This window comes from Agelaius tricolor, unplaced genomic scaffold, assembly GCF_023055355.1.
Source record: "Agelaius tricolor isolate 1412-34295 unplaced genomic scaffold, bAgeTri1.0.p SCAF_20, whole genome shotgun sequence".
Taxonomy (NCBI): domain Eukaryota; kingdom Metazoa; phylum Chordata; class Aves; order Passeriformes; family Icteridae; genus Agelaius; species Agelaius tricolor.
Window position 1 is genome coordinate 5,172,896 of NW_027269280.1, and position 27,424 is coordinate 5,200,319.

General features: G+C 53.1%; 1 protein-coding gene across 1 annotated transcript in view; it reads right to left on the minus strand.

Annotated features, from left to right (window-relative positions):
* Window positions 1-3,187: 3,187 nt before the first annotated feature.
* MN1 (MN1 proto-oncogene, transcriptional regulator) overlaps window positions 3,188-27,424 on the minus strand; it is an 84,692-nt gene continuing 60,455 nt past the window's right edge. Inside the window, exon 2 of the mRNA XM_071445279.1 lies at window positions 3,188-5,632. Within this exon, the coding sequence (XP_071301380.1) occupies window positions 5,466-5,632 (167 nt within the window). The 3' untranslated portion in view covers window positions 3,188-5,465. The remainder of the gene's footprint in view (window positions 5,633-27,424) is intronic.

A 27,424-nucleotide genomic window follows, 5' to 3' on the forward strand; every position in this document is an offset into this window, starting at 1 on the left:
GCTGGGAGCTGTCTCTGAGCTGACCCCCTCAAGGTGCCCAGTGCAGGCTCTGAACACCCACACTGTGCAGCTGCCTCTGCTTGCATTTCCAAACATGCAGGGAAACCCATCTATTGCCCTAGAAAAGTGACCAGAGAAATGCCCCAGCAGAAATCCACCCGTATTTCCCCAATGCCAGGTTGTTTCCTTGGCATTGTGAGCCATAGACCACCACAGGGGCAGTTGAGGTCTGGGAGCACACGCCCTGTCAGCAGCAGGACAGCTCAGGAGCCAGGGCTGGGGCAGCTGCCACTCACTGGGACACTGCAGCCAGTGCCAGTGGGACAGCCCTTGCCTAGCAGCCTTAGGCTCATCACTGTGACTGATGAGAGGCAGAGCCCTGAGGGCAAGCAATACCCTTCTCCCAGGTGTTTCCATGGTCAGTGTTGGGCTCTGTGTCCTGCTGCATGTGGCACAGCCCAAGGCACTACCCACAGGGTGGGTAGCAGCTCAAGAGCTGGCAGGAGTGGCTGAGGCACATTTGCAGGATATTTCAGAAATTGAACAGTCCCTCTCTTTACATTTCATCGCCTTTGTCTCATACCCAAATCACTTACAGGCTCCTCCAGTCATAGCAGGGAGATGCTCCTCCCATGAAGCTCCAAACTGTGCACAGCATAAAGAGGCTGCATTATTTATAGACTCTGGATGGATATTTCACACGAGGTCCAGCCCATTCCCAGCATTCCCTCCATTCACAGATCATTAAGTAGCACTTGCTGACATACAAGGCAATGCAAGTGAGTGGGGAACTTTGAATATTGCCACCCAGCCCCTCAGTCAATGAGATTCAGGATGTAATCATCTGAAGAAGGGGGGACAGTCGTGCCCTCCCATACAAATCTCATCTCAAAGCACCCACACAATCACGGAGCACTAAGGCAGTTGCAGGTGGATCCATGGGACCCACATGGCCTGGGCACCACCAAGAGGACAGGAAGGCTGCCCAGGGCCCATTACTACCACTGCTGAGCCTAAATTATTTTTTATAAAGGGGTTCCTCCCCACTGAGCTCATGGCTGCAAGGTGATCAGCCTTGTGGGAACAATATCCCTCCAAAACTTTGGGAGCAGCACAGAACAGAAGAGCCATGAGAGCAAGAGCAGACCCCAAGAGTTTAACTCAGAGCATGGCAGGTACAAGAGGGGGTCTCCAATGTGAGCAGCATGAGCAGATGTTTGTGTGCAGGATACCTTTCATGGCTTCCAAGTGTTCTGTGCCCTGTGACCATCCTAGCTGGGGTGCTTGGAGCAGCCAGTGGCTCTGCTGCTGCCCCAGACCCCACTCCAGACAGGCAGACAGTGTCCCTGCTAAGGGCTCATGGCCACCACACTCCTGCCTACAGCTGGAGTAAACCTGGGGCTGTGTCTGCCCCCACCTCAGGCCACAGCCCAGCAGAGACAATGGCAGGACGTGACTGTGGGGACATCTGTGCCTGATCCAGGAAACATTTTGGCATCTAGTAGGAGCAGTGGGTTGTTAAAAAGTAAAAAAAGAGATGTGTGATTGCAAGAAGATCTGGGATACATTTGCAGGCTGCAGCAGAGCATTTCAGAAGAGGACAAGGCTGAGATTGCAGTTCCCAGGAAGCCTGACACCCTGCTCCATGGGCTGTGACCCTGCCAGGAGCTGGTCTCCAATGACCGGGTCATGTCACCTCCCTAAGGGCTCACCCCTCTGCCCAGGGACTGCCTGGATGCAGAGTGAGGCTCACTGCCCTCCCAGTCCCCAGCTGCTGTGCCCACACCGCAGGCCTGTGCCCCTCAGCAGGACAAGAGCTCTGTGTGTCCCCTCAGTCTCACCAGTGCAGAGGTGGCCAAGGGGTGACACGGGGTGGCTGAGGTGCACAGCAGAGCACCTGCATCCCATCCCAAGGGCAGGTGACACTTGGCCATGCAGACCTCCCAGGGAACAGCAGCCTCCTTCTGCCCCTCACTTACTCCCCACAGCTCTGTGCCCCACTCTCACCCAGGTTTCCTCTGCTGCTCAGGGTGACTGCCCAGGTGGTGCCACCAGCTGCAAGCTTGTCCCCAGGAGCACAGGGCCTTGCTGGCACACACAAGGGCTGCAGCAGCACCTGCTCTGGGAGAGCTGTGGCTCATCTGGTCCAGCCCAAGGCCACCCTGCACGGCAGCACTTCCATTTCAGTCCATGGCGCGGTGTGCTGCGGCGACGGATCCGTGGGGCCAGTGGAAAATGGGGCTCTGAGCTCATGCATCTTATTTTAGCTCCCCATCCTCTCTGGAAGCTATCTCAGGCATGTTTTGGGAATACAGCAGGTATTTTTATGAGTGGGATTTGCAAGGGTATTTTCATCTTAGACTTGGAGACAACTGGGCCTGCTGCCAGGTTCAGGAAGCGCAGGGGCAAGAAACATGAAACTAGTGAGAGGTAGGCTTCCCACTGGGGCTTATATTTAGCTGAGGGGAGCAGGAGCACTCCAAAATGTCCTGCTTGGTGCTCCCTGTGCCAGACCATCCCTCAGCCGGTTCACTGAGGCCAACCTTGACCCAGTCCAGGAAAGGCAAGGGGAATGTGTCCTGGGCGATGGCACTTGTCCTGCTTGGCCCAGCTGGCACTGCCAAGACCCCAAATGCCCTTTGGATCAGCTGTCACCAGCAGAGCCAGACGTCACCTGCACTGGGGGAGCAGCACCCATGGCAAGGACAGTGAGGGCTGGGGGCACAGCACTGGCTGGGCGCTGCTCTGTGCCCGGGGCAGCAGAGTGGAGCTGTTGGGCAGGATGACCAGCCTAAGCTCAGCCACACACACAACAGGCTGGGTCCCCTGGGTGCCACAGGGTGCAGAGCTGCTGCCCAGTGGGGGATGACAGCTGACAGCTGAGCTGGAGGGGCTGGGGAAAACCACGACCTTGCAGTGACACGGGCCTGGCCGTGCCATGCTGTGGCCGGGAACATGAGCTGAGCAGCTGCCTGGTGGTGCTTGGCCAGGGGCCGAGGTGCACGGGCTGCTGGTGGCCAGCACCAGAGCTGCTCAGAGGCCCCTCAGAGACCCTCCCTAGCAAGCATGGCCAGCTCGATCCAGAAACAAAATGCCTTCCCAGGAAAAAAAAAAAAAAAAAAAAAAAAAAAAATAGGAAAAAAAAAAAAAAAGAGACAGCTTCAACCAAGTAATAGCCACAGGCAGGTTTTGTTTTTAAAGCATTTTTATTTTCTTCATTTTGAATTGAATTTTTAAGTGATTTGTCTCACTGAAAATGGACACATTTTGAAATCCCATGTGTTCCCTCCTCTCTGCCCAGAGGGGGTTGGCTGCTGACCCAGTGCAGCGAGCTGGGGGGCTGAGCACAAGCTCCTCATTTTCTGTGGCAGCTTTGTACCTTTTCCAAAGCAAAGACAGTCCTCAGAAAGGAATAACCTCAAGCAAATACCCCCCCTTCCCTGTACCTGGGACTGGTTTTACTGCACCTGGCAAAGAGGGCCAATAGCTGGAGGGAGCAGAATCAGAAAACAAGATTTCCTCATGACTTTCTATTTTATAATCAAACTAAGTGTAGTCATGCCCACCATCCAATGCAGCCCAGCACCTTGTAGGGGTTTTTGGCCAGCACTTGCTGCCTCTCCTTGTGAATTCCCAAGGGTCTCCTGAACAACCAGCACTGATCAGACACAGCACAGGAGCCCTGGAGCTCCAGATCCACCAGCACAGCTCAGAACGCCCTGAGCCAGGCCTGCCCCACTGCTCCAGTGCCACACAGCACTGAGGGGACCTGGTCCATCGAAAATGTGTTGGTTTTGCACCAGAACACATGTGATGCTCCACCATTTTGGTGATGCTCCACCATTTTGGCGGCCGCCCTGCGCCCGTTTCAGATGAAATGGTGTCGGCACAGCTGCACCACCAGTGGCTGCCATCGCAGCCCCACTGATTGCGGCGCCCTTGTCACGCCGCTCCCGAGCAGAGCTAAATTAGAGCAACTAATTGCACGTCTCTTTGAAACAATCAGAATGACAAATCAGTGGTAATCTCTTCAGTTCTAGAGGGAAGCTATTGCGGCTCGTTCACAAGGATTAATCAGCTTTTCATCAGTGTTATTATACCAGCGCTGCCTCAGGAGGAGCCCCGAGGCCACGCTGGCTGGGCTCACACCATGGGGACACTGGAGCAGGCAGCACGGCCAAGCTGCTCGTTCCCAGCCCTTGTCCATTGGCAGAGCTGCCACTTCCACTCCCAGGCTCCTTGGCCCTCGCTCAGGCTCTGCCTGGGGGCAGCTCTGCCCGAGGGGCTGCACACTGTGGGCAGCAGGAAGCCTGGAGGGAGGCTCAAGTCAGGTACACCCCCCTCAGTGTGACTCTCCAATACACAAAACCATGTTAATGATCAGTGCCAAATCAGAGATCAGTCAAGGAGAAATAACTACAGGTCTCTCCCTTCTACATAATGAGCTGCAGGAGACGCCCTGATGCCCCTCCCTGAGCACAGGGAAGGTTTTCTCCATGCACCACCAGCGGTGCTCTGTGTCTGTCTGGGGCTGCTCCACAGAAATCCCAAACACCCTGTTGAGCAGGAGCTGTCAGCAAGCAGGGCTGCTGCCTTTCAACTCTTTACCACCTGCACTCTACAGAAAAGCACTCAGCAGCATCCCTTCTTGGCTGATACTCAACATCCAGAGGACACAGGCTGCTAGGGATGGATGACCTAGGCTGGGTTCTGCCAGCCCTACCCCTGCTCCATGGCATGACCACGCCCAAACAAGCCACTTTCAGCTTGACAAAAGCTAAAATGGGAGCATGTTCATCAACCTCTACACTTCCACTGCATTTCATGGCAGTCCCAGAGCACTGTGCATCTGCCCACACATGTTAAGAGCAATGATGGCAGAGAGCTTTACTGAAAATGCCCAGAACTTACGCTGCAACCAGTGGTATTGCCCTTTGGCCAAGGCCTAGGAGGGAAGGATGCTTGAGGAGAGAAAAGCAATTTGTGATACTACTCCATGGACAGAACTGACTGCTTGCTTTTCATGGTTCATCTTCCACTATCAAAGACCTTCCCCTGGTCCACAGAGGTTCTTTTTCCCTACCAAGCAGAACTGAGCACAGGTATGAGCATGGAGTGTGCAAGGAAGAGAGGAGAAGGCCATGGTGCTGCTACAAAAGGCCCCAGAGACAAATTCTTGATCTTTCATGCACTCAGACCAACAGCCCTCAGTGCCCTGAACAAGAGGGCTGAAGCACTACACATGGCTCTGCTGTGCCCTGGAAAAACTCTGCGGCGGGCACGTGGCATTTCAGTCCCCTGTTTCAGTTTACAGGGGCACAGGTCATTCATTCCCTCCCCAGCACAGCCCTGCTGTCTCTGGCCAAGGGGCTGATGGAGAAATCTCTCCACCAGCATTGCCATGGTGAGCCTGCCCATGGGTTCACCTTGTACCAAACGTCCTGGGCACTGGGCACGACTCTTCCTTAGGTGCAGGTCAGTGCTGCTGCCACGGAACCCGCCCAGGGCAGCAGCTCTGAATGGGACAATGCCCAGCCTGGCAGTGGGAGATGGTTCTTGGCATCCAGGAGACAGTCAGCAGCAAGGCCAGCGTGGTGTTGCGTGGGGGCACCGTTGGAGTGGGAATCACCATCTGCAAGGGATGGAGAGAAGAGAGGATTAGCAGAACTCAGCCACAGCCATGGAAGCCCAGCTCCCAGCAGCTCCTCCTGGCTCAGACCCTATCCCTGCTCAGCCAGGAAAGAGACTGGCATTACGTGGGCCTGAGGCACCATCTTCCATGGGAAAAATATCAGCCTGCAGCCCATTGCTGGGGCTGGGGAAGGGTGTGCACAACAGCACAGCAGCACTCAGGGCAGCTGAGCACAGCTCTCCTGCTGCCTTTAACAGCTCTGTGCCAGCTCTGCCACATTATAGTGCTTGGATCACACCATCAAAACTCAACAATGCACTTGAGTTACATAAAGGTCCAGCTCGTGGAGAAGAGGCTCTTGACGTTTCCCCTCCAGAAGGCTTTTAGGGTACGTTAGGAATGCTAAAACCATAGATGGAAAATGCATGGCAAGGTGAAGTCAGGCATCAGGCTCCTCCAAAACAGTGAAACTAAAACTGCTGAAAAACAGACAAGGAAACATACAAGGTCACACACTGCAGCCAGAGGACCCTTGAAGTTGTTTACAGATGGCAAACGTGCACTACATGGCATGCATAACTTCCATTTCCCACTAGCACGTGTGTGGGCACACACCAAGTATAACATGTACATAAAATAATACAGAGAGATATATTTAAGTCCTCTTCATGCACACGTAAAGCCAGCATCCAGGCAACAAACTTCTGCTGAATTCAAAGCCCTGAACTAGAAGAAATCCCTAAAACCAGAAGAGCTCTCTTAACTAAGTGTCTCTCACGCCAGAAGAAGTCCATATTAAAATAAGCCAATCCTTATTATTTTTTTTCCTTCTGAATATCAAACTCACTACTACCTGGATTTGCCATGCTGGTGCTGGACCTTTGATGCACACAGTTTACCCAGTGCACATTAAAATGCCCATGAAGTACAGTGCTGTACCTGCCCTGCTCCAGATGATGCTCTGCAGATCCCCACTTGCAGTTTCACTCAGGCCAGCTCACTTAGAAATGTCTGAAAGTCAAAGCATTGCTCTCACTCAGGGAGTGTCACGGTGTGTTTCCTAACTGGGGCTCACAAACACAATCCTTCCCCTATGCACAACAAAGGCATTTGGGATCAAAGGAAAGGGTTAACCCCCACGCAGTCATCGCTTGGAGTCCTGGAGGTCTGAGCGCTGCCAACTCCTGAAAAATGGCCACCAGGCAGGCAAGCTGCTGAGAATCATCAGAATAAGATTGGAAGGTGTCCACATCAATCAATCACTTGTTGACAGATGACTGGAAGCCCCTACTGTGCCCGTGGACAGCTGACCAACTCTTGGCTTAACCTGGAGTCTAACATTAGCCTGTTTGCTTCGTGTGGGTGGCTGCTGCGTTATGACCTTAATAGTCAATCAATCTTGCAACGAGCAGTCTGTCTGGCAGAAACATTCATTATCCATCCTATTCATGCATTGAAAAGCTTTATCTTCAAAAACTCTGCGTCACTTAGGGAGGAATAACAGAACCCTGAGCAAGAAAATAGGCCCAGCCCCAGTTTCTAGGGGAAATCCAGATGTTGGGGCTGAGCTCCCACAGCTGCTGCAGCCCCAGATCCAGGGGCACTCAGGGCAGGGCTTGGCCTCCCTTTTATTTCTGGTACCTATTCAGGCTGCTTTGAGGTTGCTGCTCTTGCACCAGCAACTGCTGGAATCAGTGCCAAGAGGAAGACAAGGGGGAGAGATATAAAAGGACAACAAACACACATCAATTAAACCTTGCAAGCTGTTAGTCACACTAGTTAATAAGTTCTTTCTATCTGTAAAGTGCTCTTAGTGACAAATCCTTTAACTGGCACTCAGAGCGTTATTATGGCTTTCAAGATGCCTCTGTCTTTCATGTGCAGCTTCTTGTACACATGTGAGTGCTCCCCGTTGCGCAGTCTGTTTACACTAGTTGTGAGAAGACATCATCAAAGCAAACTGAAAGCAACACTAAATGCTTGAGAAAAACAGAATTTATTCACTGCTGCCTGCTCTGAAATCGCCTTTCACTTAACAAACCACTGCAAACTGCAGTGGCAGGAGCCGGGGAGCTGGGCTGGCACAACAGCCCTCGGCCTCTCTGGGCATCCCCAGCAGCATCCATCTCCCAGCATCAGGAAGGGGGACCTGAACCTGCTCCCAGCAGCTGAGACCTGGTGGTCACAGCTCCAGGGATGAGGAACTGCAGGAGCTGCCCATCCCCTGCTGTGGCCAGGGGTCCTGAGTATGGCAGTACCAGAGCTGTGCCTGGGACAGGACAAGGGTTGGGAACCACAGCTATGCCCCAAGGGTCCTCACCATCACTCATCCCAGCCATCCCTGTGCCATGGGGCACCAAGAAGGTGGTAGAGGCTTTGTTTCAAAGAGCTGAAGCCAGACAAAGCTTTGTGCAAGAAGAAGAGCTCAAGAGGAGCACTCCTGCCTCGCTCGCCACCTGCAGAAACTGGCAAAGGGTGAACACCCACAGGTGCCCCATGGGGCAGTCAGCTTTGCTGGCTGGTCCCTGTTCAGGAGAGGGGCAATGAGAAGGTGGCTCCATCCTCACCTGCACCACACAACATCCCAGGAAAGCAATATGTGACATACAGCACATAAACACAGCAGCACCAGGGAGGATGGGGAGCCAACCCCAAGTGCCCAGTCCAGGGCCAGAGGCCACACAGCACCACAGGATGCCCTTACAGAAACTATCTTCTCCTTACTCAAAGTCAAAGCAATTAGGGCCCTGCAATGTTATATTTAAAAAGAGACAGTTAATAGGAGATCTTCCATAATCCTTCACACTCAGGCTGCCAAAGCAGCCACAGTTCAGCAGGCCTTGTCCAGGCTGATTGTATGTCCTGAAAAACGAACAGTAACTTGCACAGAAGCAAGTTATGTTTCTGCAAACTCTCTTCCACACAAACTAAATATAAATCACCTTAATAGCCATTAATGTGTAATGGTCATTCATTAAATTCAGGAAAATACAAGGCCTCAAAGCAACTATGCCATGGTTTCAGTACCTGGGGCACTCACACACAGCACCTGCGCTCCCTGTGCATGGCATGTCCTGGGCCACTGCTGCCCGAAGCCACCCTGTTCATGTGGCACCCACTTCCCACGCTCCCAGACCGTGCAGCAGGAGCAGCACTGCCACATCATCACCTCTGGGTGTGCACAGAGAGCAGCCCACTCTGCCAGGACAGCCACCAGGGCTGCCTGTGTGCTGGCACCCATCCACACAGCTCCTGCAGCAGCACGGCCCAGCACACAGGAGCTGTGCCCCTGGGGAGTGGGATGGCAGCAGTGGCTTTTGGGGGCCCTCCAGGCTATCAGTTGCAGGTGACAGCATTAGATCTGCTGCCCCAGAAAGCCCTCTGTGCAACCTGGCCTCCCCTGGCTGGCTCAGGCCTTCACAGATGGTGTCAAGTGGCAACTTTCTCAATTCTGACCTTGCTGGAATTTGCTGCTGGGGGGGACACACCAGTCCATAAAGTTCCTATTAGTGTAAAAGCAGATGTAAGCACTTTGCTGGCAGGGCTCAGCAGCAGGGAAGCCTGCAGTTGATCAGTTCTGCCTCGCTGGTCACTGCAGTCAACAGGAATTACCACAGAGGGTTCCTGTGCCCCTCTCTCAAAGCCCACCCCTCCAAAAAGGATGGTTTAAAGAAGCCAGCCAAGTTCAGGCAGCACTCCAGGATAACACAGTAAATCCACATGATATGTGCTGAGGGGAGCCAGCCCCAGGCAGGAATAGCCAGCAGGAGAGCAGTGGGGATTTGTTTATTGCACAGAACAAATCTAAGTATGGGGACATGCTGCTGCTCCCATGAGGAGCTGGTGACTGCAGGGCCTTTGTGCCACATGACCCAGCACAGGACAGAGGGACAGGCAGGTGGCAGCTGGGACTGGCCTTTGCCATCAGCTCCCACAAGGACACCCAGCACCCCCGGACTGGCACAGCCAGGGAGCAGCACCTGCCCCTTCCCATGGCACCAAGGGGCCCCCAGAGCCTGGAGCAGCTCCCTGGGCTGGGGACCTGAGTCCCTCAGCCCCTCAGACCCCAAACAGGCCACAGTGCTCAGCCTGAGGGAGCCTGGAGCACCTCCCTGGGCTGGGGACCTGAGTCCCTCAGCCCCTCAGACCCCAAACAGGCCACAGTGCTCAGCCACAGGGAGGAAAAGGGCAGCAGTAAAGGCTGCTGTGGCCATGGTGCTCCCTGTCACTGGAGGCGTGGGACTGCCAGTCCTCCACCCCCCGTGCTCCCTCTCCATCATGCTGCTCTGAGAAGCAGCACCAGCTGACCTGGTTTCAGCCAGTTTTCCTTCATGATTAACACTCCCCGGGCCCATGCTCACTCTGTTATTCTCACCAAATTAAAGAGCAGTCCTGGATCCTCGTTAGATTTGCTCACATTTGAGCAGTGTCATGTGGTCAGTAGCCCATGGCAATACACTAAATTAAAGGCCTAATGCAGAATCCACCTACAAGCCTGACAACTAATGAATCGAGGGCTTCAGGCCCCAGAGGAGCTGCGCTGGGATGAAGCCACTTCACACCAAGCCAGAGCAGAAGTGCAGTCCCTGGGCTGTCATTCAGAAATAAAGAGTTGTTGAATTTTATTCACCACAGGACACAGAAACAACAGCATCCCTGTAACTAAAGCTGGTTTGCCAGAGAGCCAGGCAGCAAGGAGCCCTCTCAGCACTGATCCCCCAGGGCACAGCAGCTCCTGCCTGAACACCAGAGGGGCTGTAAATGACCTCCCACTTGGCTTCAATGGACTGGGTATGAGTCCCCATCAGGGACACCCTGGCTCTTCCCTCTGGTCAAAATTAACACCTCCAAACCACACTGGCACTCCAGAGTGCACAACACAGCCCCTTCCTCTGTGCCCCAAAGGGCTCAGGGGAGCTCAGCTGCCCATGCCACAGCACCCACAGCACCCTCACAGGCATCAGCCAGCACTGATGGGGCTACACATGAGAACAAGAGGCTGTGGCCCCACACTGGGCTGTTAGCACCCTCTCCCCATCCCCAGCAGCAGCTGGGCAAGCACTGGATGTGAGCTCTGGAGCCAGTGCTGCTGCCATCCATTTTGCTCTGAAGCATTTCAAGTTGGAGCTGAAGCCTGGAAAGGTTCAGCCTGTTGCATCAGACAGCTCCAGCCCTGCAAAGGTCAGGGCTGTTTTGGTAAGGAGCTGTTTGCTGAAGCCTCCCCCTCCCCCAGATCCCTGCTCTCAGCCCGGGCTCCTGCACCCATAGCCCTCCCCGTGCTCACACACTCACACTCTGCTCAGCCTTTGGAAATGGAGAAGCTCCACACCAGGACACTGCTCCTCAGTCAGCACACGTGGGCCATGAGCTGTGCAGTGCTCCTGGGGCACCCAGCCTGGCACTGGGGGGGTCTCCCCTCCTCTGTGCCCACCCCTTGTGCCCCTGCTACAGATGGGAGCCCAGGCAAGCCCTGTGCCAGGGAGTGGTGACCTCTGGCCAGGTGTGTGCTGCCAGTGCCACCACCCACTGTGTGTTCCTGATGGTCACAGTCATGGACCCAAACCTCCCTCCTCATCTCCAAAGCAGAGACAGACCCTTAGCACAAGGACAAAGCAAGGTGTTCTCTGCTCAGGCTGGTCTGAAATGCCCTGGGAAAGCTGCCCCAGAGGGCACCACACTGCAGAGAGGACACCCAAACCTTTGGGGGACGGGAGAATGCTCCCAGTGACCCCCCAAAACTCCGTGATGGGGCTCTGCAGGCGTGTCTGGGTGGTGCAGAGCAGTGCTGGGAGCAGCCAGCCAGGACTGCAGAGGGAGGAGGGTGGTGAGCAGGGTGGTGAGCTCTATCATAGCCACCCTCCAGCCAGGCACAGGGCATTGTCCCCCTCTCCTCTCTGCAGCTGCCAGCCATCCATCCATCCCTCCATCCATCCATCCATCCATCCATCCATCCATCCCTCCATCCATCCATCCATCCCTCCATCCATCCATCCATCCATCCATCCATCCATCCATCCCTCCATCCATCCATCCCTCCATCCCTCCATCCATCCATCCATCCATCCATCCATCCATCCATCCATCCATCCCTCCATCCATCCCAGGGAGGAAAACTTAAGGCTGAGATGTGTTAATTGATGCTGGTGCACAGCCCATCCTCCCCACATTCCTCCATCTGGACAAGGCACCACCACTTCTCTAAAGCCATCTTTTCATCCTAAAGCAAGAGCTGCATTTTAACATTAATTCTTTTTTATTCCTAGACAGACTTAAATCTCATTAATTTTAAGACACTTCAAGCTCTCTTTAGCAGTCCCTAACATAATTCTCCTAAGTTAAGATACAAGATACTAGATAGAAGTAGCCAATCCCGTTTATAATTGTATATATGACCAGCAATTCAAATTCACTTCCCTTGATTTAATGTCCTATTTGTATTCTATCAATAAATGGAGTTCTCAGGACCATACTTAAATGGAAGCAGCACTATGCTCTGATAGCCAAAGCCAGCAAAAAAAAATTGCATCACTAAACTAAAATGTCTTGTAGTATATGATTCCTTGACTTATTGTTCTCTCCTCTTCACTGCACTTGAATATTAACTGTTGTATTAATAGCTCACTCTTAATTATCCATGAGTAATGTACTACAACCAGAAAATTAATGGAGGGAAGCACCACAAAAATGGAAAAGAATTCTTCCTATCCCAGATATATTTTCAAGCACACTGTGAGAGGAGGAAGATACACACACTGCCTTGGACACAGCCAGAGAAGAGGCCAGTGCTGGGGAGGGTCCATTGCTGAACCCCAGGGATGGGTCCTTGCCCTGCTGGATTCTCCTTGCCGTGGGAGGGAGGTTCTGAGCAGGGGTCTCATGATGATCCCAGAGAGCATCTGGGCTGGTCTGGAGAGGGGCAGCAGAGCCAGCCAGGGACTTTGGTTCTCCAGCCCAAGATGAAGGAGATGAGTGGAACCAGAGTGTTGTTGTTAAGGAAGACTTTGCCACAAAACACATAATTCAGCTCCAGATTTCACTGTAGAAGGAATGTGAACTTGAAAAGACTGACAAAGGACAAGGTGTTTTCATTGATAACATGGATTCTCAGAGTTAAATATCACAGCTCAGGGGAGTGCAAAAATATCCTGCACCCTTTGTTCATCACCACCCCTGCTCTCCAAAGGGCACCCAAGAGAGAGGACCTCTCATCTCTGCCAGGACGTTTTCCCTCCCTGGGAGCCTGTTGGAAAGTGCTGCTCACCATGATGCCATGACACAGCATCTGTCCCCAAGCTGGGACCAGGGACAGTGCCAGCATGGTTCCTCCAAGGCAGCCAGGAGCTGCACAGGCAGGGCCACCACATCCATCTCCACGGGTGCAATCCTGGGCTGAAGACTGGAATGGTGAGGTGCCTAATTAAATATGTGCCTCCCAGTGCTGGAGCCCTGCAGCAGCCATGAATTATGCAGTGGCTCACTTACATGTCAGCAGGATCACAATATTGATGAGCTATCCTGCATGTAATCTGATAAAAACCAAGATAAACTCAGCAAAAATTGAGTGTAATATGATCCTTTCCTTTCAATAAACCACTTCCAGCCCAGCACTGGGAATGTCTCTCCAGGCTTCCTGCTCACCTCAGGCAGCCAAGCCCATCAGCTCCTCAGTATGGCCCAGCAGGAGCACGGAGCAGCAGCAGTGCTGACAGCATTGCCCTGCACTGCACTGGGTGCCTGTGAAACCCACCTGGGGATATTTCTGAGCCCTGGTGCTCTCCACAGCGCCAGTGCATTCCAAATGGTCTGTGTTTTGGCATTTAGATTAATGCTGGAGACAGGGAGGGAGAAGTTGCCATGTCTCACCCTGACTCCCTCCTCTCTGTCTGAGCAAGTGAAGGATGACAGAGTGCAACTCCCACTCGGAAATGCTTTCCAGTGCTCACACAGACCCAAGTCCGACTCCAGCTCCCATGACAAGCTTTGGAAACCTGGGCCAGATCCTTTCAGTACCCTGAAAACAGCCAGCAGCACAGGCTCCTGCCCTCAGCTAGAACACATTCTCCAAGAAACAGCTCAAAGAGAGGGGAGAGGCTTCTGGCCACGTTTGGTCACTGGATCCATGCAGAAGGCTGAGGAATGCAAGCCAAGGACAGAGGATGCTGCTCCCTGCCCCAGCACTCCCCCAGTGCAGCAGGGACTGGGGCTGCTCCCCCTGAACTCTGCAGGACCTTCAGAAGCCCAGCCTGCCCCCCTTCCAGACAAAGCCAGAGACAACGAGCAGCGAGCAGAGTGACTGCCCTCACCTTGGGGACACACACTGGAGCCTCCTCAGCAGCCTCCTTCCCAATGTCCCTGCTGCCCCCAGCTTCAGGGACACAACGAGGTGATCACTTCATTGACAAGAAACAGGCAGTGGACGAAGTATAGACAGGAAGGTTACGCCAGCTCTGGAGCCTGCTGGACACTGGCAGGGGCTGGGGATCCTGTGAGAGCCCATAAACCCCACCACCAACCCCAGTGCTCACAGGTCATTGCAGAAGAGGTGACCATCAAAAGCTCCCTCCCTCCCGAGGGACGTTTACTTCAGAGCACAAGAACAAAGTTTCAAAAGCAGAGCACTGCTGGTTTTCTTTTAAAGTGACATTTCAATGTAAAGAGAGGGGAACACAAAGACCAAGAAATACTCAGACTGGGGGATCTGCCCAAGAGAACCCAGAAATGGCAGAAAAGGACCAGAAAAATAAATGACTGGTTAATGCAAAGATCTCAGTGACTGAGCAAGTGGCCAGCTCCCAAGCTGTGCTGCTCCTCTCTCCAGACCTCTCTGGCCCATGGGAGGGCATTACCTGGATGAACCCCAGCTGGAATCTGCCCTGAGTGTCAGGGGTGACACCACCACAGTCAGCACCATGTGCCAAACCAACCAAGCACAGGCAGCACCAGGCTCTCCACAGCCACAAGTTCCTGCAGTTCCTGACCTTGCAGGAGGGGTCTGGATCCAGCCAGGTCCTCCTTGCCCCAAAGGCTGCTCTCCCTCATGCCCAGGGGGGCTACCCTGGCCCAGCAGGAGCAGCTGAGGGGGAATTGGGCTGGCCCAGCACCCTGCAGGGGTGTCCAGCCCCACTGATAAGCCGACAGGGAGGGACAGGAATGTTGCTGCCTGGAGACGCCTCATTTCACAGATGTGTCTGTGTCTGCGCAAGAGAGAAACTTTCACAGTTTTACTGCTTTTCAAATATTTTAATGCAAGCCATTTGGTGTCATATTTTAAAAAAATGGGTACCAGCACAAGCTACATGCACATTAGCAACTGTCTCTCTATTAGTGTAAATACAAGAAGCAGAAAAGCACAGTCTGACTCCTAATCCATATGGTTATTCCAAATAGATTGCATGGTCTTAAACTTTGGCTTATTAGATGGGATCTTACATATGGAAAGAATTAAAATGCTGGATTTACAGTGCAGTCTAATCAGAACATGTTTAAATAACGATGCCCCAGCAGCCCCAGAGGGTCACAGCCTCCCAGACACCTGGTGGAGAGGCTGATCCTGCTCCCACAGAAAGCACCTCCCCAAAGCCCGGCGCTGCAAGAGCTGCACCGTGGCTCAGGGCAGGGCAGGATCCAGCCTCCAGCGCTCCAACAGAGCAGGCTGCAAGGAGGAAATACCTCATTTCCCACCGACTAGTCCATACAAGCAGAGACAATAGGGCCAAGTGTGCGCTGCCGGCAGTGCTCCCTCCTTGGAGTGCTGGCCAGCACGGGCTGCTCTGCCCTGACTCTTCCTATCTGAAAAAGCCATCAGCCCGCCTGCTCCTTCACTTAGAATGAAAGGTCACTTCAGGGCTTTTAGGGTGTTTTTTTCAAACAAAAGAATTATCTCGATTCGAAAAAAAAACCACTTTGCCCCGAGATCACAAAAGCTATTAAAAGCAAAGCATGATATCACTGTTAACAAAGCCAGAACTCGTGGGAAGGTGGATATACATTACTTACTTCTGCTAATTCATTTCTGGACAAGGCCAGACTCATCTTGGGTGCTTCAATACTTCCATGTCCACCACCACAAATCTAAACATATTCCCCCACCAGTCTCCCTGCAGCAATCCAAGCCTCTCCCCTCTTATTCCACTGATGTTGTTTCCATGTGAGTCAGTCGCCTTTTTATTGCTCCTCTAAATACAGCTTTCTCCAAAGCTGCTGAATTTCTAGACTTGGAAGCATGACAGAAGAATGCACTGATTCACCCCCCTGCACACAGCTGGCTGACACCTCCCTGGAACAGCTCACCACAGGGAGGGTGACCAGTGTGAGCCAGTATGGATCCAGCAAAGGAGCTGGAGCCCAGCCACATCTCCAGCCATCCTGGACCCTGCAATCTGCCTCTCTGCTGACCAGATGGCAAACACCAAACCTGGTCCCACACCAGCCCCAGGAGTGGCCCTGTGTTGTGTCACACCACCCAAGCTTCAGTCCATGTGCTGGAGCCATCCACAGGAGTTCAGCCCTCTCAGCTCCACCCAGACTCAATGACACTGCTCAGCAATGCTCTCTGTTCTGGGGGGCATCAGAGGCTGTGCAGAGCCGAGGGGGAGAGGGTTTCAAAACCATAGCCAGCCCCTTAATGACTACATCAAGTGGCAAGTCAGTTACTGGTCTCTTAAACTGCCAGAAAACATCAGCACCACGAACCCAAGCGAGTGTTGAGTGTTTCCTCCACTCCCTGGTGCAGGGAAGTGTGCCACAAGCTGAAGGGCAGCCCATGGCCAGGGACACAAGGAGCGGGATCACATCCCCAGCCCTGCTCCCTCCTTCTTCTCAGCCCTGGCCACAGAAAGCCACGTGCTGGGCTTCCAACCTGCAAGCAGGAACAAAAGCCAGCCCCTCCATGGAGCTGCAAGGGGGCTCAGCTGTGTGCAGCTGGCAGCACCCAGCACAGGGCAGCTCCTGGGCAGGTCCTGAGAGCACAGCTGAAGCCCAGAATGGTTTCCCCACGGTCCATACTGCCAGCTATACAGGAGCACCTTATTTGTGCCAAAACCATCATCAGATTGTGCTGCCAAAAGATGCAGAGGAACTTGGAAAGGCCACAGATGAATAATGCTGTTCAAACCATCCCCTTGGTACTGAGAGCAGTTCTGCACAAACACACTGCACTGACTGGGGCCTAACAGGGTCTTCCTCTCTCCAGCCTCTCATTACTGAGGATCAGGAAAAGAGAAGGAGAATATGCTCCTTTTGGTTTTTAAGGAAATTATTAAATTGGGCTCAACTTTTCATCTTTCCCACAAAAAGGTGCTCTGTCATCTCGTGCCTGTTCACCTACACAAAGACGAGATGACATCTCTGGCTAAAGGCCGACAGTTCTGCACCTCCTTGTCACTTTTAACAAGAAAATAATCCTGCAGAAACACTTGAAAAACAAATCGGTGTTGACACTCCTCATCTGCTAGGTACACTTTACAAAAGGAAAGAAATACTGCATTAGCGTTTGACCTCTTCACCTTTCTGACATTGGAAGAAAATAAAGAGGGAAGGCTCAGAAAAGCTGATGCCGAAGTGAGAATGTCAGGAGAGCAGGCAGAGCTCGAGGCTGGAGCCCCCAGCACAGCAGGCAGGGCAGGGCTGGGCTGGGCCAGCCCAGGCAGGAGGGAGCTGAGAGCATCGAGGGAGCTGCAAGGGGCACACAGGAGTCCCAGGGATGGGTGAAGAGAGGTTTCTGCAGGTGAGAAATTAAAGAGGGACCATCAGCAAAAAGCTTCTCAGTCCAGCAAAGCCCTGGGGCTCTGCCCTCGGGCTGGAGTCAGTCCCTCCCCGTATATGAGCAAACATCCTCCCACCTGTCTTATCCCTACCCCACAGCAGCCCTGTTCCAGCTCCATCCTTGCACCATTCCATGGCTGTGTAGTGCTGAGTGGCTCCCTGCACTCACAAGAGACTGCCTTGTCCTCTAAATGCTCCTGAACCACGCAGCACACTTCCAGCTCCTGACCTCTGCAGCAGGAGCGAGAGGGTTTCCTCAGCTCCCAGCACTGTCAGCTGCTCCCTTCATTCTGGGCACGGTGAATTTCACCTAATAAGTCATGCTAACCCCACCTCCTCTTCCCTGAGCAGAGGCTACCAAGAAATAAAACTGAGCTTTGTCTTCTGAACAGCCAAACACTCTCCACGAGAATGCTCCCAGCACAGGCAGCTTCCCTTGGGACACGACACTCGGGTGACTTTCCACCTACTCAGGCACCAGATGATCTCCCTGCTCCCCCAGTGTGGCTGGGCACAGCTCTGCTGCCGGGTACAAGTCCTTGCCTGTAGGAGGTGGGGGCACTTCGAGGAACTCCCAGAAATATTTTCCCACAGGTAGCTGTCGGCCTGAGCTAATGCGACATGACACGAATCTCACCAGGAACAATGTGCTGACATTCAGAGCCTGCTCACCATGTTCCCAACCACTGTCACTGCGCAGCGACCACGGGCAGGGGGATACATTTCCCCCCTGAGCTTGTTTCCAGCACCCCTTTGAGGTGTCACTGCTGTGGAAGGCCTGGCAGTCCCTCCACAAGACAGGTTTGTAACAGGTAGCACAGTACCATGGTAATGTCAGCGGGAACAGCAGGACAGGGAGGGAGGCAGTGCTGCCTGAACAAGGAGTCTCCTGCAAAGCCACTCTCATTAAGTGTCCAGGCACAGCAGCAGCTTCACATCCTGCAAAGATGGCTCTGCACTCTGCCCCATCTCTGTAAAAGGTGCAGCTACACACGGGAGCAGGAGTCAGACACAAGGGCCAGCTGTTCACAGCCTAAAGACAACCCCTCCACCAACAGCTCCATCTGAGAAAGGGCTCTCTATCTGTCCCTGTGACACCCCCAGGAAAGTGGATTGGAAGTTCTTGGGACAGATCCCTCCAGGCTGCAGGTGGGGAAATGCAGGGAGCATGACAGAGCATGGTTTGTGTGCCGAAACCCCGCCACCCGCCCGTGCCCTGCTTACACAACAGCGTTACACAACACGGCTCTTCCCCGCCTTGCATAAGGCCGGGCACACCCCAAACCCCAGAGACAGCGACGTGCTGGGACAGCAAACCCACCACTGGTCACCCAAAAGCACATTCCCACCATGCTGCCTCCCCACTGGCCCTTCCAGGCCATTCCTGAGAGGAGGCAGCCCAGCACAATGACAAGAAGCATCACAACGTGATACCAGGAGGCAAGAGAAGGAGCTATTTCACCACATCCTGGGAAAACACTGATTTGACCCCAAATCGCAGGACCTGGGGAGCTCTTTCTTGCTGCACAAAGAAATTGTTGTAACTTTTGGAGAATTTAAAGTAAATTTTGTTAGAGATCATCCAGGGCCAGCCCAGCACAAGGGGCAAGCTGCAGTTTCACGTATCTGCAGGTGACAAAGGCAGCACTGTGGTCATCACAGTTTGTAGCTTCTACCCCAAGCTGTTGCAAGAAGGAGCAACCCTGCCAGGTGCTGCCATGTACAGCAGGTGTGAACTCCTGGTCTCTGTTTCAAAACATCCATCCAGTACATCCCAGTGTGTGAAAAACAAAGCATCCACCACACCACACAGCACAGAGAAGGCTGCTAAGAAGGATGAGGCTTTAGTGGCTGGCTCTCCCCAGCCACTAAAGTTTCCATTTTCTGCACCCAAGCCAGATGCCTGCAGCCTGAGCAAGGATTTACAACAGCTTCAGCTTCAGAGTCCCTCTGCTTCTCAAGGAAGTATCAGGAAATAAAAGGGCAATTGCATTAGTCAGTCATCAGGAGTTCAGGGTTTCTGCTTGGTTTCAATGACAGCAGGTAAAAAAAAATTGCTCAGCTGCCTGACTGCAGCCAGCAGCCCTGCAGGAGGCCAGGCACGTCCCTTCCCAACGCACTGTGTGTGCCACACCACCAACACCTCTGCTCTGGGAGCTGCCAGCACCAAGCTCAGCTCATCCAGGGTCTCCCCCAGCCAGCACAGGTCCCTGCAGGAGCCACTGTCTCTGCTCTGCTCCAGCAGCTCTTGCCTGTGCAGGGGTTGATGGAAATGCAATCCCTGGAGGCTCTGAGCATCCCCCTGAGGTCCTCCCAGCTCGTGGCTGGTGTGGAGCATTTAATCTCCACTGAAAGTCCCACCAAGAGGAGATCTGCCTCTTCCACAGCTGCATCCCACCAGCATCCTCCTCTCACCTAGGGACACCAGCCCTGCTCTCCAGGGGCCCTACACCCACATTCTCAGCGATGTCCCCATCAGCAAGGTCACAGACGTCCCCACCCACCTCTTAGCTCACAGTCTGCTCCTTGGGAAGGCCACCCACATCTGTGGGAACGCTTTTCAAGGTTACATTATGAGCAAATTCCAGTTTTATCACACCCCTAACTAAGCAAATACCACTATCCAGATCTGAAACCCATCCTTGGAAACCCCAGTAACATCCTGCCTCTCCCTCTGTGCGTCCCCTTCACACAGCTCTTGGCTGGTGACCAGCCAGCCACTTTCACCCACAGTGCTCCCCCAAATAATTGCTTTCTTCCCTCATGTAACAACTCCTAAAAGGCAAATCCTTACAACAAAAGCTGAGGTAGCCAAATACAGCTTCTACTAGCCTCTTTCCCTCTCCTCCCCCCAGATATAAATTTTATACTTGGACCTACTAAAGTTGGCTGAAAATAATGATAACTGACAGATGCTGGGTTAAATAGGCCACAGTCTTTCCCTCGGGCCTAATTTAGACCGGATATCAAAATGATACAAAATATCATTGCTTGCCTTCACTCCATCAGGACATCTGCAGACAGACCCATATTAACTCCTTCCTGGGAACATCGTGTTTGCACTGTCACCTTGCAAGAAAAAGCACAATTTAACCTGATCTCCTCCTGCCCTGGATCCTCTGCTCCAAGGTGGCTCCTCAGCAAAATCTCTTTAATTCCAGCCCAGCTCAGTGCCAGGTGCTGGGCAGGTCACACCAGCCTGGGCACAGCAGCCTCAAACCATGACCCACCTGTGGCACTGCAGTGTTTGGGGCAACAGGAGCCCCAGAGCAGCTTGGACACATGGTTTGCACCACTCAGGACAGGTAATTAAAGACTGTATTTTAATGAATATGCACAAGGGGGCAGAGTCAGAGTTGTGCACCTGAGGTAAAGTTATGCATATTTTAATTTTTCAACACTTGGCAGTGCAACCTCACCACATTCACTTGGCCTCCTGCATCTCCTTTCCTGGGACACTTGTTGGGTTTGTTTCTCTTCAGAGGAAAAGGAAACATTACAGAAGATCTCCTTGGCCTCCATCAAGCCCTCAGGGTAAAGCCCAGGAGCAATCCCAAGCCCCAGCCCAGACAGGGTGATGCCACATCCTCACTGGCACCAGAGGCAATGGGTCCATCCACTGACAAGACTGAAATGTCTAACTACCAAATCTCATTTTCAGTTGCTTATAAATTTACCGAGGATTAACTGATCAGCCCCAATTTTCCTTGGCAAATACATCAGCTGGACTGGATATATTGATTTGAAGATTTAATTCAGAATTTCTTGATTATTTCTGAGAAATATTTCTCTTGTAAAGTCTCCATCTCTCCCACTCTTTTCACTTTAGAGGGCAAAGGCACATTCCGTGTTCTGAAAAAAACATGAGTTTGATTTACAGATTTTTTTTTTATTGCTGTCACATAGTTACTGTACTAAACAACAAGCAGTGAAAGCAGCTCCAATAGAAGCAGCAGCGTTACAGCCACCTCCACTCCACACCTGCCCACAGCTGGCTGCAGCTACAGCCCTCAAAGCTCTCCATCTCCGAGGGCTCAGAGCTCCTGAGGCCTCAACCAAACCCACAGAGTGGACCAAGGCTGAAGAAAACACAGTTGGTGCTTTAAAGTGAAGTTGAACTCAAAGAAAATCAGTGCATCAGTTTAGAGTTATAAATGTTAAACTCTGGAAGGGGATCATTTGTGCTCCCATAGACTCATAAAACTGTATTAAACATTAAGTACTACGTTAAAAGGACATTATTCCCAAGTCCCAAATCGAGCATTCAGAAGTTAGGAATGGCTCTGCAACCTGCATTTGACCGTTTCATTCAATTGTGACAGACTTGGGTTGCACTGGTTTTCCTCCCAGAAGCTCAGGCAGGTGCTGGAGCTGCTTTGTGAACAAACTGAAAATAAAAGTGGTGGACACTGATGCCATCAAAATCCAGCTTGGCTTGCTGGAGCTGTGGGTACAGGAGACAAAAATGGTTCAGGGAAGCCCAGGTGCCCCCCCAGAGCACGGCTTGCTGTACTCAGCACTGGCAGATGAGCCGGTGGGGCTGGAGAGGGGATTGCACAGAGCCCCCAGAGCCAGGGGAGCAGCCCCCGGCCCCCGGGGCTTCACTGGAATTCACTGGAAGGCCGTGCTGTGGTCCTGCACACCCAGCAACCCTCCCCAGGCTGCCTTGGGCTGGGCGAGTCCTGCTGCACGCTGGAGCTGCGCTGCAGGGCTGTGGAAACGGGCACAGGGCAGCAGGGCTGGGCTGTGAGGTGTGAGCGGTGTGCCAGGGTGTGCACGAGTGTGCCCGGGTGTGCATGAGTGTGCACGAGTGTGCACGGGTGTGCCCGGGTGTGCATGAGTGTGCACGAGTGTGAGCGGGTGTGCACGGGTGTGCATGAGTGTGCACGAGTGTGAGCGGGTGTGCAGGAGTGTGCACGAGTGTGCCCGGGTGTGCCCGAGTGTGCACGAGTGTGCCCGAGTGTGCCCGGGTGTGCATGAGTGTGCACGAGTGTGAGCGGGTGTGCCCGGGTGTGCAGGAGTGTGCATGAGTGTGCACGAGTGTGAGCGGGTGTGCAGGAGTGTGCACGAGTGTGCCCGGGTGTGCAGGAGTGTGCACGAGTGTGCACGGGTGTGCAGGAGTGTGCCCGGGTGTGCAGGAGTGTGCCCGGGTGTGCAGGAGTGTGCACGAGTGTGAGCGGGTGTGCACGAGTGTGAGCGGGTGTGAGTGAGTGTGCATGAGTGTGCACGGGTGTGCAGGAGTGTGCCCGGGTGTGTAGGAGTGTGCACGGGTGTGCACGAGTGTGAGCAGGTGTGCACGGGTGTGCAAGAGTGTGCACGAGTGTGCACGAGTGTGAGCAGGTGTGCACGGGTGTGCATGAGTGTGCCCGGGTGTGCAGGAGTGTGCACGGGTGTGAGCAGGTGTGCATGAGTGTGCCCGGGTGTGCAGGAGTGTGCACGGGTGTGCACGAGTGTGAGCAGGTGTGCACGGGTGTGCAAGAGTGTGCACGAGTGTGCACGAGTGTGAGCAGGTGTGCACGGGTGTGCATGAGTGTGCCCGGGTGTGCAGGAGTGTGCACGGGTGTGAGCAGGTGTGCATGAGTGTGCCCGGGTGTGCAGGAGTGTGCACGAGTGTGAGCGGATGTGCACGAGTGTGCACGGGTGTGCAGGAGTGTGTACGAGTGTGAGCAGGTGTGCACGGGTGTGCAGGAGTGTGCACGAGTGTGAGCAGTGTGCACAGGTGTGAGTGTGAGCGGTGTGCGCAGGTGTGAGTGTGAGCAGTGTGACCGGTGTGCGCAGGTGTGAGTGTGAGTGGTGTGAGCGGTGTGCACAGGTGTGAGTGTGAGCAGTGTGAGCGGTGTGCACAGGTGTGAGTGTGAGTGGTGTGCACAGGTGTGAGTGTGAGCAGTGTGACCGGTGTGCACAGGTGTGAGTGTGAGTGGTGTGAGTGGTGTGCACAGGTGTGAGTGTGAGCAGTGTGAGCAGTGCGCACAGGTGTGAGTGTGACCGGTGTGCGCAGGTGTGAGTGTGAGCGAGCCGCCAGCCACGCTCCCAGCCTGGCCCGGCAGCAGAGCGGCTGCTCCTGCTCTGCCATGGGCAGCTGGGCACGGCAGCAGCCGCCACCCAGGATCGGCTCCTCCGAGCTGCCGTGCAGAGCAGCAGCACAGCCCGGGGAGCTGCTCCTCTCCCTCCTTCAGAGGGCAGGGAAAACAGGGATGCCACAGAAAAGGGATTCCCCCAGCCTGTGGGCAGCCAAGCAGTGTTTATACCTGCGTCTGCCGTGCTGAGGTGTCAAGTTAAACTGCCAAAGCATGTCAGAGCCCCCAACAGCAGCTCGGGTGGTTTTACTCACATCGTTAACAAATTGAACTTTGAGATTTGGAAAGGACAATGGCAACAGTCGTTCTGTGGCATTGCACCTTTCCTGGATCACACCTTTCCCCCATGACCTAAAAGGAAGGAGACCAGCATCACCTCTGCTCCTGCAGGGCTGAGAAGTGGGACCATCACCCTGATAATAACTGCCTGCAGTTCACAGTGCTTCCAGAAAATTGGGCTTCTCATTTGGAAAATAAGGTAGCAAATAAAATAAGATAGCAAATCCTGCTTGGAGATTCTGGGAATCCCAGCTCTCTCAGACATCACATGGCAAACCCTTCTTGGGGACAGCCACAATGGGAGGGAGAGGCAAGAGAGCAGAGAGCAGTGCCCCAGGTTGCCCAGATTTGTGCAAATACTTGCTAGGATTCCCAGAATCCACAAGCAGGATTTGTTATCTTATTTTGTTTGCTATCTTATTTTCCAAATGAGAAGCCAAATTTTCTGGAAGCACTGTGAACTGCAGGCAGTTATTATCAGGGTGGTGGTCCCACTTCTCAGCCCTGCACTGCAGGTTTGACCAGGGCATGCTGAATGGCCAACACAGAGCTGTCAGACAGCCCCAGGTCCCCAAGGGCATCACTGCCAAGCACCTTCCCAGCAGGAGAGCCCAAGGCCTGGATCTGTGCCCTTACCTGGCGAGGCAGGGGCTCAGGCTGCTCTCCTGCACAAGGAATTAATCTCTCCTGCACAGGGAAGCTCTGCTCAGTGCACAGCAGGATGTGCCACTGAGCTGACACCAGCACCAGCTCTCTGCAGCACATCCATATGGCTGGCCAGCAGTGGGCATGTTCTTTCACTTACATTTCCCTCAAGTTTTGATCCTACACCAGGAGGTGTAGCAAAGCAGTTTAATGCCCAGGGTGATCATGCAGCCAGATCATGGTGAGAGGGCTTTTCCATGCAGAAATGAGACAGCATCACACATTAGCCAGGTCGTGCTGAGCTCAGTCCAGGCCCAGGTGTCTGAGGAAAACCTCCAACCTTGCTCCAGCCATGCCTCAAGGGGCACCCACAGGTATCCCCACGTGCCTCACACCTGCACACTCCCCACAGAAGTAAACCCAGGCCTGTCAGCAGAACCAAGCAAGGCAGTGGCTGTGAATGGCTGCTCCCCCTCTCCACCACCAGTGCCTGGGGTGCAAGCAGGCAGCATGGGCTGCACAGCTCAGGGGGTTCCATGGATGCCAGGGAACAAAAATCCCCCAAGGTCCAGAGGGGCACACCCAAACCATCCCTTGATATCTATTTCCACCCAGCCCCAGCCACACTCCACTGGGATTGAAGAGCCATCTCTTCTCCTGGCCAAGCAGTATCTCCTCTGTGAGCAGACAGAATAAGGCAACAAACTATTTCATTTTTACTATTTGTATTTGACCTTTTTATATTGTTTGCTTTTTCCAGCATAATCCCTTAAGAACACGACTGATGATTTATAACAAAAGAATATCTCTATAGTGGGTGCCTTGCAAGACCTCGCTCCTGCTGCTTTGGAGTGATTTACTTTTGGATTAGCCTCTGATAGAGAAGGGCTCGGCTGACGATTTGCCCTCGTATATCAAAAGGGAAATCCTTAAGACATCACTATAAAACAGCAGGAAAGAGCACCTGCCTGACTCATAAACTTATATGATGTGGTTTAGTCAGATAGGCCATCTGCTTCCCTTACATACCCATATGTCCTTGGCTGCTCCCCGCTACCTCACGGGTAACTTTGGTGATTTTCTCCTTCACTTCCGCAAAGCTAAACCAGAGAAATGAATCGAATGATAAACTTTCATGCAGATGTGAAACAAGTGCAGTAGCCACTGTCTCTGCTTTCCAGTTACACAATAAATAATGACAGTGGAGGTGAGGAAACACATGCCTGCTCTTCATTAGAGACATCATATAAACTTAATGTGCCAAATCCTGCCCTGGACTACACCCACATGGCTCAGCCAGCTTGGGTGAAGAGAGGAAAGATCCACTCTTGTAGTGTGTCCTTGCCAACCCCCAGCTGTTCCCAGCAGGAGCAGGCCATGGTCCCCAGCATGGCTCCACTCCCGTGCTGGAGGGCAAGGAGTGGTTGCTCAGCTAGAGTTGGTCTCAACCATCCCAATGTTTAGGGAAAAATACAAGAAACTGGAGATTACTCCATTCTCTAGGACAGGAAAACACCCTCCATCCTCATGATTACCTATTTAGGGACTGACTGAGCCAAACTATCTATGAAACCTTCATTCCCAATGATCAAATGGACTTTTGTATCCCGAATTCACCTGTGTCCCTTTTGAATCCATTTTTGCCCTGGCTTCTACAACAACCCATTAACTTCAGGGATATATCTGAACACCATGATATAAAAGGTATCCAGCTTCAAAACTGCTGGCTAGCTTCATTACATACCCCCAGCTCTTGCCCTAGAAGAAAGCAATTAATTTTCTAATGAACCTTTGCCTTCCACACATGACTGCACATGGCTGGCCAGCACCCCCAGGGACCAACCCAACACTCCTTTCCCACAGGGACAGCCTGCATCACACAGAAGTTCTTTCATGCCACTTTCTCCCCCTTTCAGCCTCTTTAGAGGTTTATTCTGCCTTTTTTGCAAGATAGGGCTTGAGCACATCACTTGCTATATCCAAAATGTGCTTGCAAAGACCACTGCAGCTTCTCCACGGTGTAATTTTGTCTGGTCTTCTATGTGCTTTGGTCATGCCCAGCCACCAAACACTGCTGTCCCTTCACACCTCTCATGAGGAGAAACCAGTAGATCCTATTGCTTTGTGACCCCAGCCACAATCCCAAGGAAAACTCCAGCATGCTGGCCTGGGAAGTGGGAAGTGCCCTGCATGGAGGCAGAGCAAGCTGCAGGCACTCATTCTGCAATGAGAGCATGCCTGCATCCCCCAGCCTGGGCACACTGCTGCAGTGCAGAGAGAGGGGGGCTCACACCAACCAGCCCTGGGGGCACAGGGGGAAAGAAAAAACCTCCTGTAATTTATGTCCTTTTTTAATGTTTGCCTTGCTTTTTAATTTCCCCAAAACCAAGTCCCTGGGAGTTCATTTTTCTCCTCTGCAATAGAGTAAGGCGAGCGGAGGCTTTTCCGGCTCTCTGGAGAGCTGCCTATAGCCTACCACAGAGTGGATAAAAACCCGCATAAAAAGACCACCCAAGGGACTGGGAAAGTGGTCCCTAGAGGGAAGAAAGAGGCATTTTGTTTAGAAAGGCTGAAGCACAGACAATTACCCAAAGCAGGAAAAAAAAAAGCCCGGCATGAAATCTCCTGCTCGGCTTTCCCCTCTGAGAGCCCTGACAGGAGCTCTGGACCTGCTGTGCCATGGGCAACAGAGCTGCCAGCACAGGAGAAGGTACCAGGGAGCACACGTGCACACACATGTGTCCTTAGGGAAAAACTGGCAGCACCCTGGGCACAGGAGACACTTCACTGCCCTTCCCTTTAGAGAGACCCCAGTTTATTGCTCACTAACTCTGTGGAGCAAATGGCTCCAGTCCCACAGTGATCTCCACAGAGATCCAGTTATTGCAACACTCGGAGTGCACTTAGCCATGACGTGTCCCCTGTCTGCTCTTACACACCCAGCAGCAATGGCCTCGCACACCCAGGAGGGCAGCAGCCTTGCAGCAGCCTTGCAGCAGCCTTGCAGCAGCCTTGCAGTGGCAGGGCA